The 15,784-nt window shown below is 41.8% G+C and overlaps 3 protein-coding genes across 3 annotated transcripts; 2 read left to right on the top strand and 1 right to left on the bottom strand.

The window, feature by feature from the left end:
* Positions 1–807: 807 nt before the first annotated feature.
* Positions 808–3,262, bottom strand: LOC141820496 (protein SINE1-like). Its single transcript, XM_074707816.1, has 3 exons — positions 3,218–3,262; positions 1,470–2,798; positions 808–1,335 (listed from the first exon to the last, which is right to left on the bottom strand). The coding sequence occupies exons 2-3, from the start codon at positions 2,793–2,795 to the stop codon at positions 808–810; spliced, it is 1,854 nt and encodes a 617-aa protein (XP_074563917.1). The 5' UTR covers positions 2,796–2,798; positions 3,218–3,262.
* Positions 3,263–4,660: 1,398 nt separating this feature from the next.
* Positions 4,661–8,880, top strand: LOC141820733 (late embryogenesis abundant protein D-34-like). The gene is made up of 5 exons (XM_074708102.1): positions 4,661–5,006; positions 5,121–5,233; positions 7,858–8,220; positions 8,307–8,645; positions 8,719–8,880. Exons 1-5 carry the CDS (start codon positions 4,661–4,663, stop codon positions 8,878–8,880), a joined length of 1,323 nt encoding a protein of 440 aa, XP_074564203.1.
* Positions 8,881–13,067: 4,187 nt separating this feature from the next.
* Positions 13,068–15,465, top strand: LOC141820727 (protein indeterminate-domain 7-like). The gene is made up of 3 exons (XM_074708097.1): positions 13,068–13,255; positions 13,327–13,729; positions 14,883–15,465. Exons 1-3 carry the CDS (start codon positions 13,075–13,077, stop codon positions 15,463–15,465), a joined length of 1,167 nt encoding a protein of 388 aa, XP_074564198.1. The 5' UTR covers positions 13,068–13,074.
* Positions 15,466–15,784: the final 319 nt, after the last annotated feature.

Here is a 15,784-nt window from a genome sequence, read left to right as displayed (position 1 = left end):
AAGAGCTGCCAATTCTTCCTCATCTTATTTTGATCTGGTAAAAGGGGAAGGAGACACACACACACACACTAAATGAGCCCTTCTCTTTGGTCCTAACCTTTGTTAAATGTTTTCTTGCAGTCTCCTCTCTATTGATGTTCAAAATCTATCTTCCAACATAGATCACACTTGAATTATCAAAAAGCATAGATCACTCTTTCTTTGTTCATTAAGATGCCAATGATGTGCATCATCTTCTCTACCGCTTGTTGCTACTTGTGCTGCCCTACCGACTAACACAAAACTACTCTATCAACACAAAATTTTACTGTCCTATGTGCTAGATCCATCAACCAACTAGATCTACCAACATAACAAAACTCACCCGTTGTTGGATTTGCTCTAAAAATAATCCTAACCCCATCTTTTACAATTGCACCATCAAGTAATTACCATGGTCCCCTTCTCGTTGACCATTGGTTTTGCCCATGGTGATCGCCTTTTCCTCTCCTAAAAGCTCTTCCTATCTTCATTCTTTTTCCATCCCCCTTAAGTCCCTCCACCTCACCATCCTATCAATTGTCTTCTCCATTTTCACTATCACCGCACCATTGTCACTATCAACTCACAAATATCATAACGTGAGTTTAAATATCCATTTTTTTCTCAAGTCAAAGTACATTGATTTCAGTTAATGCAACTTGATGTAACAAACTCAACCAAGCAGTAATGCAAGTCTACATTGTATAATCGCTACTCTAAAACACAGCAAAATGGAAGTGCATGTTCACGACCTACAAACCAAATTAAGATACGATTAATCATATATTAAGTGGGAACCAAGCCATAGAGAGGCTCATCATTCTCAGTTATCAGCGATAAAAGGATCATTGCAAAAAGTACCACAACTGCACCTGAAAGAAACCCTAGCACTGCAGTACCATACTTCATTGTTCTTCTGCTGTTCGTAGTTAATATATTCTGTTCTTCATGGCCACATCCATGTGACACCTCACAAAGGTTGCTTTCGAGGGCATCAGAAGTAGATGAAACTGATTCAGTGCCATCTTGCACTTCTTTATTGTCCTTGATATTGTTAAACATGCCCAACTGACCCCCATTCTCCAAGCCTTTTCCACCACTCTTAGAGTTAACATTCTGAGATTGATCATCTCTGCTAACGTTTCCTATTTGTTTCCATTCGACTTCATTTGATGACGGCTTAACTAGCACAAGATTGCTTAGACCATTGGTGCACTCAGATTTGCTATCGGTAGAATCCTGAAGAGATCTAACCAGCTTTCTTGGTGTTGAGTATATGTTAATCTCATCCATTGTGAGCTGCTGCCTGGATCTCTGTAATACCATTACAATGATAAGATTATAAAGATAATGCAGGAAAGGTGCCTACATTCATTAATTTATCTTTTTTCCTTTTGAAAATAATAATCATAATAATAATAATTTGGTTATCAACTTTTTGCATATACCTGGGGATTTGGAGTGGTATCTCGTGCTAAGTTGGACTCATTAGCTTGCATAAATCCCGAGAAATCTCCTGAAACTTCATCACTTTGATCACTTGGCTTACCTTTAATGATCTGATCAAAATCGGCGACTTTGCTCTCAGTACGTGCACAAGGTTTAAAGAACAAGCCATCCTTCAATGAAACATCAACAGCACAGCCATCATGGCTCCACAGTCTCCGATTAGCACGTTTTCCGTTACGCACAATTTCACAAGGAGATTGAACGACTGAAGCAGGTGAATCAGCGAATGCATCGTTGTTGATAGAAGACTCAATGGTCTGAGACTCCGGAGAGCACAATCGAACAGGGGAGCAATTTCTAGATCTCAATGGGCTCCTGGAATTTCTCCTATGGAAGTTGGAACCTACTAGGGGACTTGTATTTATGCCATGCCTGGATCCGTTCTGTGAACCCAGTGCCTTCGCGGTCTGCAGCGCCTCAAATGCTGCTCCCCTCACAAAGGGCATCTTATCATCAGCTTGGCATTTCTCCATGACATCAATTACCCTGAATACCTCTGTGGAAATGCTTCTTGGATCAACACATTTCATCAAGAAATTGATCATTTGAATCGCTGAGAGGCGCTTCTGGGAGTTGCTTTCAGATGCACCAGTCGCCAGTATCTGCAAGCCAGATCGGACAAGTGATCTAGCAAAAGCCTCAGCGATCAAGCCATTGTGCTTTGCCAAGGCCATGGCCAACCCCATATGAGCATTGGTTTGGGTCGCCTTTTCTTCCAAAGCCCCTGCGACCTTCAAGCAGACCTCATTCACCATCTCATCTGTTGCAAACCTCCAATTTCCTGATTCGACAAGGGCTTTCAAGCAGAATGCAGCTCCAGATGCAGGACTCTCTTGCATGCCCATCAAAGCATCAGAAAGAGGCTTGCAGAGCGAGGAGATTATCCTCGTCTTCTCATTGTCCTGCATTGAGGGATCAATTCCGTAGCGGGCGATTGCAGGGACGACCTTGGAGCAGGCCTGGTGGAGGGCAAAAGATCCTCCGTTTGAGGATAGGGTGCGCATGATGGTGGACATGATGTTATCTATCTGAGGGACGATGTTTCTGCCATGGACTCTGGCAAGGACTTCATAGAGGGAGATTGTGCAATCCACAGACGTTGCACCATTGGCGTCCGAGACTTCAGAGAGGAAGTGTGGGATGGCTTTGGAGTCCAAATCTTTCGCGTAGGTTTTAAGAGCTTTCATGGCGGAACGGCGGCAATCTGCGTCCTTGTCAAGGTTGGCAAGCTCCTGCCGGAGCAATGGGCTAAGACTTCTTCCCATGAGCTGAGGATCCAAATACAGATAAACAACGAGTTCTCCCCAAAGCAATAGAGAGAAAAGAAGAATTTTTTCGTAGTTTGCATTAATTTATGGGAGAATCAAGATATGCCAACGAATCACGCACACTATAAGGAAACAAGATTTCTCAAAATCGTCAACAAAATGGAAATACAAAGGAAACAAAGGCAAGTCTTTATAACACATTTCCATCCAAAATAATAACTTCATCGCACAAGAAATATAAAATTGGAAAGCAGTTCATCCCCCGATGACAGAAATAGCTAGGAAAATGAGGAAAACCTGGAAATTTATCTGCCTTCTCAATTTTGAATTCAGAAAAAAAAAATACGAGCGTGAAAGAAACAGCTTGACAAGCTCAAAATCAGTCTTGATTGGTAGGAGAAAGGGGCGACGATGCTGACCTGAGCTCAAATGCAATGCTCCCTTCTCCAAAATCCAAGCGTCGCTGCAGAAAGAGCGACTACAGAGCCAAAGAGGGCGAGTGGTAGTGGAGGAGAGGAGAGACCCAAGTTTGGGTTTTGGATCTAGAAGTGGATGAGAGGAGCGTGAAGTATTCAAAAAACGAGGATAGAAAAAGACAGAATTTTTTAGGGTTCTGGTGACTATTTATAGTTGGAGGATCGAAATTTGAAGATTTGCCAAGTCAGTGAGCAGGTTGGATTTGAATTTCTAGACGAGTAATTTTCCCGCTCGTTTCGCTTCGCTTTAGAACTCACAATAACCTTTATGCGGACTTCCCACGATTCCTGCTCTGTTCTTCTCTTGCTTCGACAAGGTTCGACGTTTGACCGCATGTAATAAATAAATAGATCTTGTTTTTTGTTTTGTAATCTCTAATCTGTGTTTTAAAATCGATTTAAATAAATTCTTTAAAAATATCCCAACTTTTTTTATTCTGGCCTAAAACAAAAATATTTGCTCAATTTGACTAATAGTTGCCGAATGATTTATGATAATTTTAAGTGCTCCTCTAAGTTTACTTATTTAGCAAAATAGACATTAATTTAACAAAAACATGCTGAAGTTCGAGTGTACTATTCATTCAATATTTTATAAAATTTCATCGTCAGAATAAATTAAACATAACAGATGGACTATATGATATCATAATCGATGAAACTTTCACCTAACAGATGGAGTATACATCCACAAATAAATAAGTGGATTAACACACTAAGTGCATTTAACTCTAGATTGATAGTGGACAAACTAATTATACTAATTGAGTTCCTCAGATTAACACACTAAGTGGATTTGATTGGGTCAATTGAATTAAATAAGTTGCTTGAGACAAGTAGAATTAATTATATTATGGAGTCCAACCAAACTAAGTTATTTAGTTGGTCATGAAACTAGCTAGGCTAAACAAATAAACGTGTTACGTTGGTTAAGTAAGCTATATATAATTGGGCATGGCTCGACAGGAAATGAGTCTATTATTCAACGTAACCATGCACTTCCACACGATCCCTTTGGCTGACAAAGGCGCAGGGCTCACGCACATACAATCAAACACGAGATCGGCTTGAGATACGTCAATGAACTTGCGCAATGAAAGACAAAATGACCCCGACTCCGCTGCACCGCCTCTCGGCCGAGTAAATCACCGCCGAGCGATTTCCCACCGCTCCACGCGCCAACATCATCCGCGCTACCTCTGCCTTCATCTAACAAATTATTCACACGTGTCCATGCTCACACGCCTATACGTGCCCGCGCCACTCCCCACCTCATCTCCTCTCCCTCTGTTAATGCGCTCTCTATATATAAGGCTACAGCGCCAGATGCCAACCACCATCGCAAACTCTCTGAAATCAAAAGTCCTGAGAGTACATCTCTGCACAATGAGCCAGGAGCAACCACGAAGGCCCGCCCAAGGTCGGGGAGATGGGACCATTAGGTACGGGGACGTGTTCCCGGTGGCCGGCGAGCTGGCGGACCAGCCCGTTGCGCCCCGAGACGCCGCCATGATGCAGTCAGCTGAGTCCACGATTTTCGGCCATACGCTCAAGGGAGGCGCCGCTGCCACCATGCAGTCGGCCGCCGCCCGCAACGAACACCACCAGGCCATGGACCACGACCAGGTCAGCGCGCTCCCACGAGACCAGGGGGTCAACGTCACCCAAACTGACGTCCCCGGAAAGCCCAACCTACGACTCGTCACCGAGTCCGTCGCCGGTCAGGTAGGTGGTTAGAACTTGCTAGCTGTAACAAAGACTTGTTTGTGTTTCGTTGCTCTCGTTAGCATTCACTGAACAAGCGGCATGAAACAGACCGTGCGCCAGCACGTCGCCGGCGTGGGAGGCCAGGGAGGCGGAAATAATGAAGTGGGCGGCGGAGGCGGAGAGATGGATGCTGATGTCCGCGGCGGCGTGGCAACGTGGACTGACAAGGTAACAATTGGGGAGGCACTGGAGGCGAGGCTAAATGAGCCTACAACTTAAATGTGTGTACAAGGAGATGAGATGGTAACCTTGCTTGTAGAATAAGTCTGTGTTTGTATCAGGTGGGTGCGCACTCTATGTTTCTTGCCTTTTTGTCCTCTCCTGGAGGGTGTGCGTAACTGTAATATATACTAGTTAATGAAACTTGGAGCGTGTGTGTTACTGTAATATATACTAGCTAGTTAATGAAACTGTTTGTGTGGCTTATTATAGCTCCGGCTTCACATCCCTACCATTGCTGCTGTGAAATTTACATCTCGTTCCCAGTTCCACTTCCTTCTTAGTTCTTCCGAGCGCTTTATCGTCGGCGTCTTAAATCGAGTCTCCGAGTATGTTCTTTCGACTAACTCCTAGACCTACTGTAATCAAATTTTTGAAAGAGGAAGATTTGCCAAGTCAGTGAGCAGGTTAGATTTGAATTTCTAGGCGAGTAATTTTCCCGCCGTTCCGCTTCGCTTCAGAACTCACAATAACCTTTATGCGGACTTCCCACGATTCCTGCTCTGTTCTTCTCTTGCTTCGATAAAGTTCGACGTTTGACCGCATATAATAAATAAATAAGTAAATAAATAACTAGATCTTGTTTTTGTTTTGTAATCTCTAATCTGTGTTTTAAAATCGATTTAAATAAATTCTTTAAAAATATCCCAACTTTTTATTCTTGCCTAAAACAAAAAATATTTGCTCAATTTGACAAATAGTTGCCGAATGATTTATGATAATTTTAAGTGCTCCTCTAAGTTTACTTATTTAACAAAGTAGACAATTAATTTAACAAAAACATGCTGAAGTTCAAGTGTACTATTCATTCAATATTTTACAAAGAATAAATTAAACATAACAGATGGACTATATGATATCATAGTCGATGAAACTTTCACCTAACAGATGGAGTATACATCCACAAATAAAGACGGAGTCATGTATTAACTTATTTGGACTTTAGTATGAGGATTGATGATGTTGAAAAATAAAGAAAGGAAGAATATGAAAAATAAAGAAAGATAGTTTGAAGTCTGAGATCAACTCTGATCAGTTTGGATAAATCAGTCAAGCTGGTTCCGCTGTTGTCCACAAGACAACTAAAATTGTTCATTGGTGCATGAATGCAAAAAATGAATCTGAACAGTCAGTGATTTATTTCTCCAAAAATGAATCTCAAGGTAACCAAAGAAATGGGGAGGTACCAGGCATGCATGCTCATTCATGGTAGGACTCTCTGAAACATCATTGAAAGCAAACTCATATACAAGCTCAACATTGAAGAACACTTATTCATCCATGACGAGGAGGATTACTCTAGCGCAGTCAATGATAATCGTCATCCCAATTAAATGAGTTTGAGATAGCTCCAACTACAGGTGAAACGTTCATTTTGAGTGTCTTGCAATATCGGTTCTATAATGATTTGAAAAAAATAAATTATGATGATCGATCGACTTCTCCAAGTGAGAATTATTTCTCTGAAGATTCAATCATTTTTTCATATGATAATATACCACCTGAGTATCAATCCGATTATGCCCACGAGGACAAAAAAGCTCCAAATACATATACATAAGGAGGTGGAGAAATCAACCAGGGCCAGGGGGACAACCCTCAACGAAACAACAGGTACAAGTGATAAGAGAGAAAATTATAGCCAAACGATAGAGGAGTTACGAGACGGCTGTAGAGATTAGAAAGCTAAATCACGAGATTAGAAAGTCAAATCACATCAAACTTTGCTTTGATATGATGGTCAATCAGGACTTATGGGCGACAGATATTATTATATCTAAAATAAATAAATAAATATTATGAAGTGATTAAATTTTATTTATAATGTCACTCGATTCAAATTCAAATTAGAATTGAACTAAATTAGTTGATTTAGTTTGGTTTTGATAAGTTAGGATTGAACATTATTTAAATTTGATTTTGTTCACATGATTTAAAAATTTTGTGACTAAATTAGATAATTTGGATTGACTAATTATATTCTTGGTACACATTTCTTAAAATGTTTATATATTTCAAGAGTTTAGGATTAAAGTTTATTCTAAAGCGCTTTCTTTGTGTTAGTTCCCCTCCTTCCCTTTCTAGCAATTTCGTCTTGATTCTTTTTTGTTAGGTGAAAGCAATTGTAATCCTTTTTGAAAGTTGTGGCCGTCTTGATAGAAGAAACACTTTGTCTCTATATATCATAAGAGAAATGATACACTATATAAGTCTATTATTCAACCATGCACTTCCAGCACGATCCCTTTGGCTGACAGAGGCGCAGGGCTCAGGCACATACAATCAAACACGAGATCGGCTTGAGATAAGTCAATGAACTTGCGCAATGAAAGAGAAAATGACCCCGACTCCGCGGCACCGCCTCTCGGCCGAGTAAATCACCGCCGACCGATTTCCCACCGCCCCACGCGCCAACATCATCCGCGCTATCTCTGCCTTCATCTCACAAATTATTCACACGTGTCCATGCTCACACGCCCGTCCATATACGTGCCCGCGCCACTCCCCACCTCATCTCCTCTCCCTCTGTTAATGCGATCTGTATATAAGGCTACAGCGCCAGATGGTAACCACCATCGGAAACTCTCTGAAATCAGAAGTCTCGAGTACATCTCTGCACAATGAGCCAGGAGCAACCACGAAGGCCAGGACAAGGTCAGGGAGATGCGGCCATTAGGTACGGGGACGTGTTCCCGGTGGCCGGTGAGCTGGCGGACCAGCCCGTTGCGCCCCGAGACGCCGCCATGATGCAGTCACTTGAGTCCACGATTTTCGGCCAGACGCTCAAGGGAGGCGCCGCTGCCGCCATGGAGTCGGCCGCCACCCGCAACGAACAGCGCCGGGCCGTGGACCACGACCAGTTCAGCGCGCTCCCACGAGACCAGGGGGTCAACGTCACCCAAACTGACGTCCCCGGACAACCCAACCTACGACTCGTCACCGAGTTCGTCGCCGGTCAGGTAGGTGGTTGGAACTTGCTGTAACAAAGAGTTGTTTGTGTTTCGTTGCTCTCGTTAGCATTCACTGAACAAGCGGCATGAAACAGGCCGTGCGCCAGTACGTCGCCGGCGTGGGAGGCCAGGGACGCGGAAATAATGAAGTGGGCGGCGGAGGCGGAGAGATGGATGCTGATATCCGCGGCGGCGTGGCAACGTGGACTGACAAGGTAACAATTGGGGAGGCACTGGAGGCGACAGCAAGAACTGCCGGAAATAGACCGGTCGAGCCCAGCGACGCCGCCGCCATCCAGGCCGCTGAGGCGTCCGCGACAGGCATGCCTGGGGTCATTCCAGGCGGCGTCGCCGCAGCTGCCCAGGCGGCGGTTATCTCGAACGCCTGGATTGACAGAGACGAGGACAAGACTAAATTGGGCGACGTGCTTGCGGTAGTAACCACTTAATTTGAAACTCGATGCATATTACACAGAATTGTTTAATTGCTAAATAAGTAGTTGGCAGAACGCGACAGAGAGGATTGCGGCGGACAAGGAGGCGACGAGGCAAGACGCGGAGAGGGTGGTGAGGGCGGAGTTAAGGAGCAACCCTGACTTGGAGACACGCACCGGCGGAGTAGCCAACACAGTGGCGGCGGCGGCGAGGCTAAATGAGCCTACAACTTAAATGGGTGTACAAGGAGATGAGATGGTAACCTTGCTTGTAGAATAAGAGCGCACTCTGTTTGTATCAGGTGGGTGCGCACTCTGTTTGTTTCCTATATTTGTTAATGAAACCGGAGCGTGTGTTACTGTAATATATACTAGTTAATGAAACTGTTTGTGTGGCTTATTAGCTCCGGCTTCACATCCCTACCATTGCTGCTGTGAAATTTACATCTCGTTCCCGGTTCCACATCCTTCTTCCGAGCGCTTTATCGTCGGCGTCTTAAATCAAGGCTCCGAGTATGTTCTTTCGACTAACTCCTACTGTAATCAAATTTTTGGAAAGAGGAAGACTAGTTTTTGGTGGGAACAAAACCATGGCGAAAAAGATCTTTCACAGCGCTGTATTTAATCTGAGAGGTGACGAGTGAAGTTAATCTTGCCAGCTGATTGTTCAATGGTCGAGATCGATTCCACTGAACTCCCAGCTCTAGAAAGTTTTCGACCAAAAAATCATAGATAAAATACTGGAAAAGCCTCCGTTGTCATTTCGGGGACTCAAATATCAACCTTTTTAATAACGCTAAGGTCAAATACTAAACTTCCAATTTAGATTGGAAATTTTTAGGGTCTTATTTACAAATTTATAAGGGTGGAGAAGAACGATTTGATTTATATTTGTTTATTAGTTTCTTATAATTTATTTATTTTATTAAGTTCTAATAAAATTTTATAAACAATTATTTTTAAAAAATAGGAATAAATTTATAATTAAATTATATATAAATTAATAAATTGTTTATAAAAAATTTTATGAACTTTAACGAACCAACAAGTTGACTATTTAAAGTTTACTGTCGAGAGTAGAAGAAGTGAGTAACGGTTAGAGCATACCTGGCCCCTTCACAGGGGTCGCCTTATATAAGGAAGGGGAGATCCGTACCCTGGGCACAGCAAGGGGGACCTTACTGTGCGGGTACTTACTGTACGGGCGAGGAGTGGCGCCCTTACTGTCGAGGACCTACTGTTGTCAGAGGTGTACGTCCGGCGGCGCGTCGCCATACCTCGTGGCGTGCTTGTCAGTTGTGGCGGCCCTAGGACAAGGAATGGAGTGGTCAGGGGTAGGGCGTACGATTCGGGGGCCGACTCCCTGGGTCGGGTCGGGGCTGCGGCTCGAGTCGGGGATGTGGCTCGGTCGGGCCATCTGTGAGTCAGTGAGTCGAGTATGCCAGCCACTCGGCGTATCTGGGAGTCGGCCTGGTGAGATTATTCGTCTTCTCGGCGGGCCCACTGGGCTGCCGGGCTCGGGTGGAGAGCCTCTGGGTTGGTACCCGGGAACCTGGATCCGGGCCTCAGTGTTTACAGTACTTTCTTTTACAACATTATATAGAATTAGTTCTCTAGTTTATTATTTTTGTTTTTCTTGTGCATTTGTGTTTTATAATCGGAGAAGAAGATTTTATTGTTAGACATACAGCAATACGAGATGAATAATTTTGATCGTATCGATTAAATGTGTAGCAAAAATTTGAAGTCACAATGAAATAAGAATACAATCGTAACACACTTAGTTTTATTTGGTTCATCATTTTCTAAAATGATTATGTTCAAGGTCTAGTTCTAATCACTATCATCACTATCTTTTTCTCTTCTCTTTCTCAAATATCTTTTGGAAGGTAGAGAAGTTTTTTACAATTTATTTTCACACAATACAACAAAAAAATAAATATAAAAATATAAATAAAAGTGAAAATTATTTTACAATAAGAACTTTACTTTACTTGCTTCTTAATTTGTTTTATTGTCTCTTGATGTAAAAATACAGTAGCACTTTATCTCCAAATCTTTAAGAATTGACATCTTCAAATCATTTCGAAATCCTCTTTTAAAGATTGTTGCTCGTGCTGATTTCTGTCTAATAATGATTGTTGAACTTTACCAATTGCACTGCCACGTTGGATCAACCATTTAAATATGTAGAAATAACTCTTTTCAAATAGTTTGACCGCCATCAATCGATTACTAAATTAATTTTCGAGGTTTATAGTTTGTAATAAACCATGTTATTGTTGCAACCCTATCTACTATAGCAGAAAATCAGCAAGTTACTATAGTAAACCTTAAAAATACATCAAATCTCAATTTCGAAGTTTAAAGTTCTATCAATCGATCGATATACCTTATCAATAGATTGATACTCATATTTCAACGTTGTCAAAATTGAATTCTCATCTTGTCATATTTGATTGATTTTAATCTACCCGAAAATCTAACATTCAATCAATCATATTGATCTATTTAGACTTGTAGATGTAACCAAAACATATTAATCTTCTCAAAAAGAATGATGGAAGAAGCTATGGCTTGTGCCCGAATAATCTTCTAAAAAAGAAAACTTGCAGATGTAACCAAAACCTTCAAAACATATTAATCTTCTCAAATACACTTGAAGTTGGTGATACTTGGCAGTATAATATTGTTTCCTTTAATTTCACAGCATAAAGGGAACTTCAACCATCTCATATTTCATGACAAAAGAGAAAGATAGGAAAAACATTAAATGTTCTACTTGTTAATCCTCTTGGCTTTCCCCTCGCCAGCTTACAACCAGGTGAAAAATAGAAACAAAGGCAAGTTGGCCAGCAGCCCAAGCAAATTAAATAGTGCTTGCATATAATTGGAACCCTCGCACCAGAAATACCAAGACTTTCCTTTGAGAACACCACAAATACCATACTGGAGTTATATTAACTTCCATTTAAGCCCCCACCTGAGTCACCTCCCCTTCCCAATTGGCAAAATATTAAGTGGAGGCCACCTCACCACCCAACACTCGCTCATCCACAAGGTTACAGTTTGTAAAAGGTGTCAGGACAAGATTACTGTTAAGGCATACAGTGAGACGGTGCCAGGGGTACCTTGTGCATAAATAGACGCACCCTGCAAATGACAATCATCTGGATCAGTAAGAAACGATAGCAGGAGAGATCATGGAGTTCACGTGAGTAAAATTTTCTCAAAGCTTTTTCAAATTTTATATGTACCAAGGGCCTATGTGTAGGAGGTAAACGAGAATTTGAGTTTGTTTCAAACTTTCAATTCAAATTTATTTAGTTGGTTATTGATCAATTCGATAATACAACTTATTTATTTATTTTTAATTTTTTATTTATTTAATATGTTTATAAAAATTTTATTGAATATTTGATACATTTACAATCATAATAAATGTGTGCGTGCGTGTTCCATGTCTGTTTGCAACTCTATGAACAAAAATATATAACATGAAGGACCACCACCCACACGTATATAGCTCAGGCTATCATGGTGCTGGCTTTATATGTTTGCCATATATGTGTGAAATAGCCATTAATGCAATGGCATTTAATGCAACTCTTGAGCACTCCCCTAGAATAACTTGGGTTAGAGACTTGAATAACTGGTAAACCACTAATTATGGGAGATAATCCATCAAAAAAAAGAATAAAGAGTATGTAAGAGCCTAGAAACCAAATCCAGAGAAAAGAGAACTCTGATCAATCAAGTAATGCCCACTAAACCTCGAAGAGGCAAAAGATGAGCGATTGATAGGAAGGAAGAGAATAAGAATATCTCAATATATATCAATTGAGCAATAATGCATGTTGTGGGCTATAGGGAAAGGCTGTGAGCAAGCTTTATAAACCGATTTTCTATGCACGGTTCAAGGTAAGTAAACTAGCTATGTGCTTTCGTTATCATGTTATTCCAATTAAAGCACCTTTGGGGTTTGGGTGTTATGTGATAAGACATAAATCTAAAGATTCATCAAGTCATGGACCTAAATAAAAAAGAGAAAAGTAAAAACTGAATCAAAGAGATGGATGCCCCGTGCTTTATGCATGTGGATAAACCTGATTTATCCTCTTCACACTATGTTAATCATTAATCCCCTCCCCTTACTGCCCTCCATTAATGCCTTTTCCGAGGGGGAAAAATGGCGTGAAAGGGACATCAGGCCTAAAAATAATGTGAAGCCTTCTCTTGCAGCCGCACGATCTGGTAAGTTTGATCGTGCGATTGTAAGTTTGAGTGGGTTTATTTTCTCCAGCTCTCTTCACCGTCGACTCCTTCGGAAGCTTTGGCGTACATGATAAGAACAGAATAGAGACTGGATACCTCTATATGGTCCCTTTTCGTTCCTTGCTGAAAGAAAACAAAGGAGAATATCTCCTCCATGTTCTTATTAGCAACAATGTCGAATTCCACCTCCGTCTCCGAAGAAGCCAGTGTTTCCTGTGAGACCAAAGTGCTCTATGACCGCTTCAGCTTGAGCTCTTTGCTTACATCCCAACAACAAAACCAGCAATTGCCACCACCGAAGGCCAAGAAGAAGAGAAATCAACCAGGGAATCCAGGTACGACCCTTAGCAGAAATAAACTAACCTCCTTGTTCTTGTTTGTTCTTAAATTGTTCCCTTTTTTAAAGACCCAGACGCTGAAGTCGTGGCCTTGTCACCAAAAACACTGATGGCCACCAATAGGTTCGTTTGTGAGATATGTAACAAAGGTTTCCAAAGGGATCAGAACCTGCAGCTGCATAGGAGGGGGCACAACCTGCCTTGGAAGCTGAGGCAGAGAGGCAGCAAGGAAGGAATTACAAGGAAGAGGGTGTACGTGTGCCCAGACCCGTCTTGTGTGCATCACCATCCTTCTAGGGCTCTCGGAGACCTCACAGGGATCAAGAAGCACTTCTCCAGGAAACACGGAGAGAAGAAGTGGAAATGTGACAAGTGCTCTAAGAGATACGCTGTGCACTCCGATTGGAAAGCCCATGTGAAGACGTGTGGAACAAGGGAGTATAGATGCGACTGCGGCACTCTCTTCACAAGGTTTGTGATGATCTACTTACTAATTATCACGTATGAACTTTCTTTATGTTATACCGCGTTGCATCTGTTAATCATAGTTTGAACAAAATAATGCCTCTTCTTATGATTAATATTCTGAAACTAAATGCACACAGATGGTAAATTATACAATGATCACTTATTCTTTCAAACTAGTGCAAGCATTTTAATTCTAAGTCCTGATCTTTCGTAAAATCTATAGTAGCCGAGGTCCTATGCATCCATATGGTTGAAACATTATGCATGGTTTTGGCTGACAAACATGTAGGATGTTCATTGACAATCATAAATGTACTTGCTTATTTTTTTTAGTTGCACTGATAAAGTTTCTGTAAGGCTGCAAAACTATCAAACTATCGTTTTGTGAATGGTCAACTGCGCTCGCTGTTCGATGCTGATTAAACAAGGTGGAATGCGTGAGTACTCGTCTAGTATAGTGCAGTGTGTTTGTAGGAGGAGATCTTCAAAACTAGCAATATTTTCAAAAGGCCTACGGGAAATAGTTTGCATAAAATATTTCAAAGGGTACTCTACGGCTACACTTTTCTTCTCACAAGAGTAGGAATAAATAAATAAATACTAGTAGAAATAGGCTTCTTGGATGGGCCACAGATGTCCGGAGATGTGTTCCGTTCTTGCATCAGCTTCTGACTTAATAATTAAACGGAACAACAAAATGAAGGACGAGAGGGAAAAAGGTATACAAATAATGACTGTTGGGTGCTGTTCTGTTTGTTTAGAAAATAAATGAAAGGGTTTTAGCTAGTTTTGGATCTACACATAAATTAAATCATGATATACCTGTTATCGCATTTTTCATTTCCTTATGTTCGAGGGAGAAAAACTAGGATAATCAACTTAAGATGGAGAAATCAACTAACATTTTCAAGAGAAAGTTTTCTCTGAACGATACTGACAGACCACAGAAAACCACAAAGGTAATGTAATATAAAAGTCCTGTCTTAATATCCACTTTTTTGAGTTAAGAAATGATGCCACAATTTATTCAAATTGAAGAATTAATCAGGAATTTTAATGCAGCTAAAACACATTTTATTATCAAAATGCAGGCATTCAAGCATCATTAATTAGCTATGGTTTACTTTGTTGTTTCACTTCCTGGGTGTGCATGCAGGAAGGATAGCTTCATCACCCACCGGGCCTTCTGCGACGCCTTAGCTGAAGAAAGTTCACGACTCACGGCGGCCGCAGCCACCACCACATTCCCTCCACTTCACCACCCTCATCATTTCCTCGCCTCCTCTTCCTCCTCCTGGGATCCCTTTTCAGCTTCTAACCCTAACTTCATACTTAACCCCACCCCAGACTGCACTCAGTTAGGATCAGGTAACTTGGAGCTCAAGCCTGAAGTTAACTTTCCCAACTCCCTCCTCCACCACCTTCCCCCCACCGGCACCGCCTCTTCGCCTCATCTCTCTGCTACCGAGCTACTCCAGAGGGCCACAGCTATGGGTTCTATAAATATCAGAAACGCCTTAACTGGCCTGGCTTACAGTACCGGTGCAACCGGCGACATTCATGACGACCTCACGATGTGGCAAAAGGCCGGCTATCGTTGGACCAGGGACTTCCTTGGCGTAGCAACCGGAGAGGCTCCCGGAAATGAACTACTAATGGATCTGGTGACTGCTTCACCGGTGAGTGGCCAGAGCAAGCAGATCTCCATGTTGCCCCCGGTGACCGGGACATGGAACTGATCAGTCTACGTATTGCATGTCTAATTAAGTTTTCTTTACAATTTCTATCATGAATGTCGAATTGCCTTCCCCTCAATAATCACTACCAGTCTACCATCATGCATGAATGTGGGTTTAATACATTTCAATTCAGTGGCTTGATGTTAGAAAGAGGAACGTGGAACGGAGAGCAAAAGGCTCTTGAATTGTCCCGTCGGTACAAAGCATTAAAAATGGTGGCAAATGCGGAAGAGAAAAAGAGTGCAGACTAAAGAAGAAAAGTAGAAACAAAATGTCAACGCGTGAGCAAAATGCCTCGGCCAAGTGGATCCTCCGGTCT

Source organism: Curcuma longa, unplaced genomic scaffold, assembly GCF_044706935.1.
Source record: "Curcuma longa cultivar G26 ecotype Majalengka, Jawa Barat unplaced genomic scaffold, ITB_CL_G26_1.1 utg509_np1212_2302976_RagTag, whole genome shotgun sequence".
Taxonomy (NCBI): Eukaryota; Viridiplantae; Streptophyta; class Magnoliopsida; order Zingiberales; family Zingiberaceae; genus Curcuma; species Curcuma longa.
The sequence above is the reverse complement of the archived record's forward strand: the minus strand, read 5'-3'. Positions and strand labels throughout refer to the sequence as shown.

Excerpts from the sequence above, each read along its gene's own strand:
- LOC141820496 (XM_074707816.1), bottom strand. The coding sequence starts at position 2,795 with ATGGGAAGAAGTCTTAGCCCATTGCTCCGGCAGGAGCTTGCCAACCTT. Across the intron at positions 1,336-1,469 it reads ATACCACTCCAAATCCCCAG|AGATCCAGGCAGCAGCTCAC; the intron begins GTATATGCAAAA and ends ATGGTATTACAG.
- LOC141820733 (XM_074708102.1), top strand. The coding sequence starts at position 4,661 with ATGAGCCAGGAGCAACCACGAAGGCCCGCCCAAGGTCGGGGAGATGGG. Across the intron at positions 5,234-7,857 it reads CAATTGGGGAGGCACTGGAG|AAGTCTCGAGTACATCTCTG; the intron begins GCGAGGCTAAAT and ends CTCTGAAATCAG. Across the intron at positions 8,221-8,306 it reads CCGAGTTCGTCGCCGGTCAG|GCCGTGCGCCAGTACGTCGC; the intron begins GTAGGTGGTTGG and ends GGCATGAAACAG.
- LOC141820727 (XM_074708097.1), top strand. The coding sequence starts at position 13,075 with ATGTTCTTATTAGCAACAATGTCGAATTCCACCTCCGTCTCCGAAGAA. Across the intron at positions 13,256-13,326 it reads AAATCAACCAGGGAATCCAG|ACCCAGACGCTGAAGTCGTG; the intron begins GTACGACCCTTA and ends CCTTTTTTAAAG. Across the intron at positions 13,730-14,882 it reads TGCGGCACTCTCTTCACAAG|GAAGGATAGCTTCATCACCC; the intron begins GTTTGTGATGAT and ends GTGTGCATGCAG.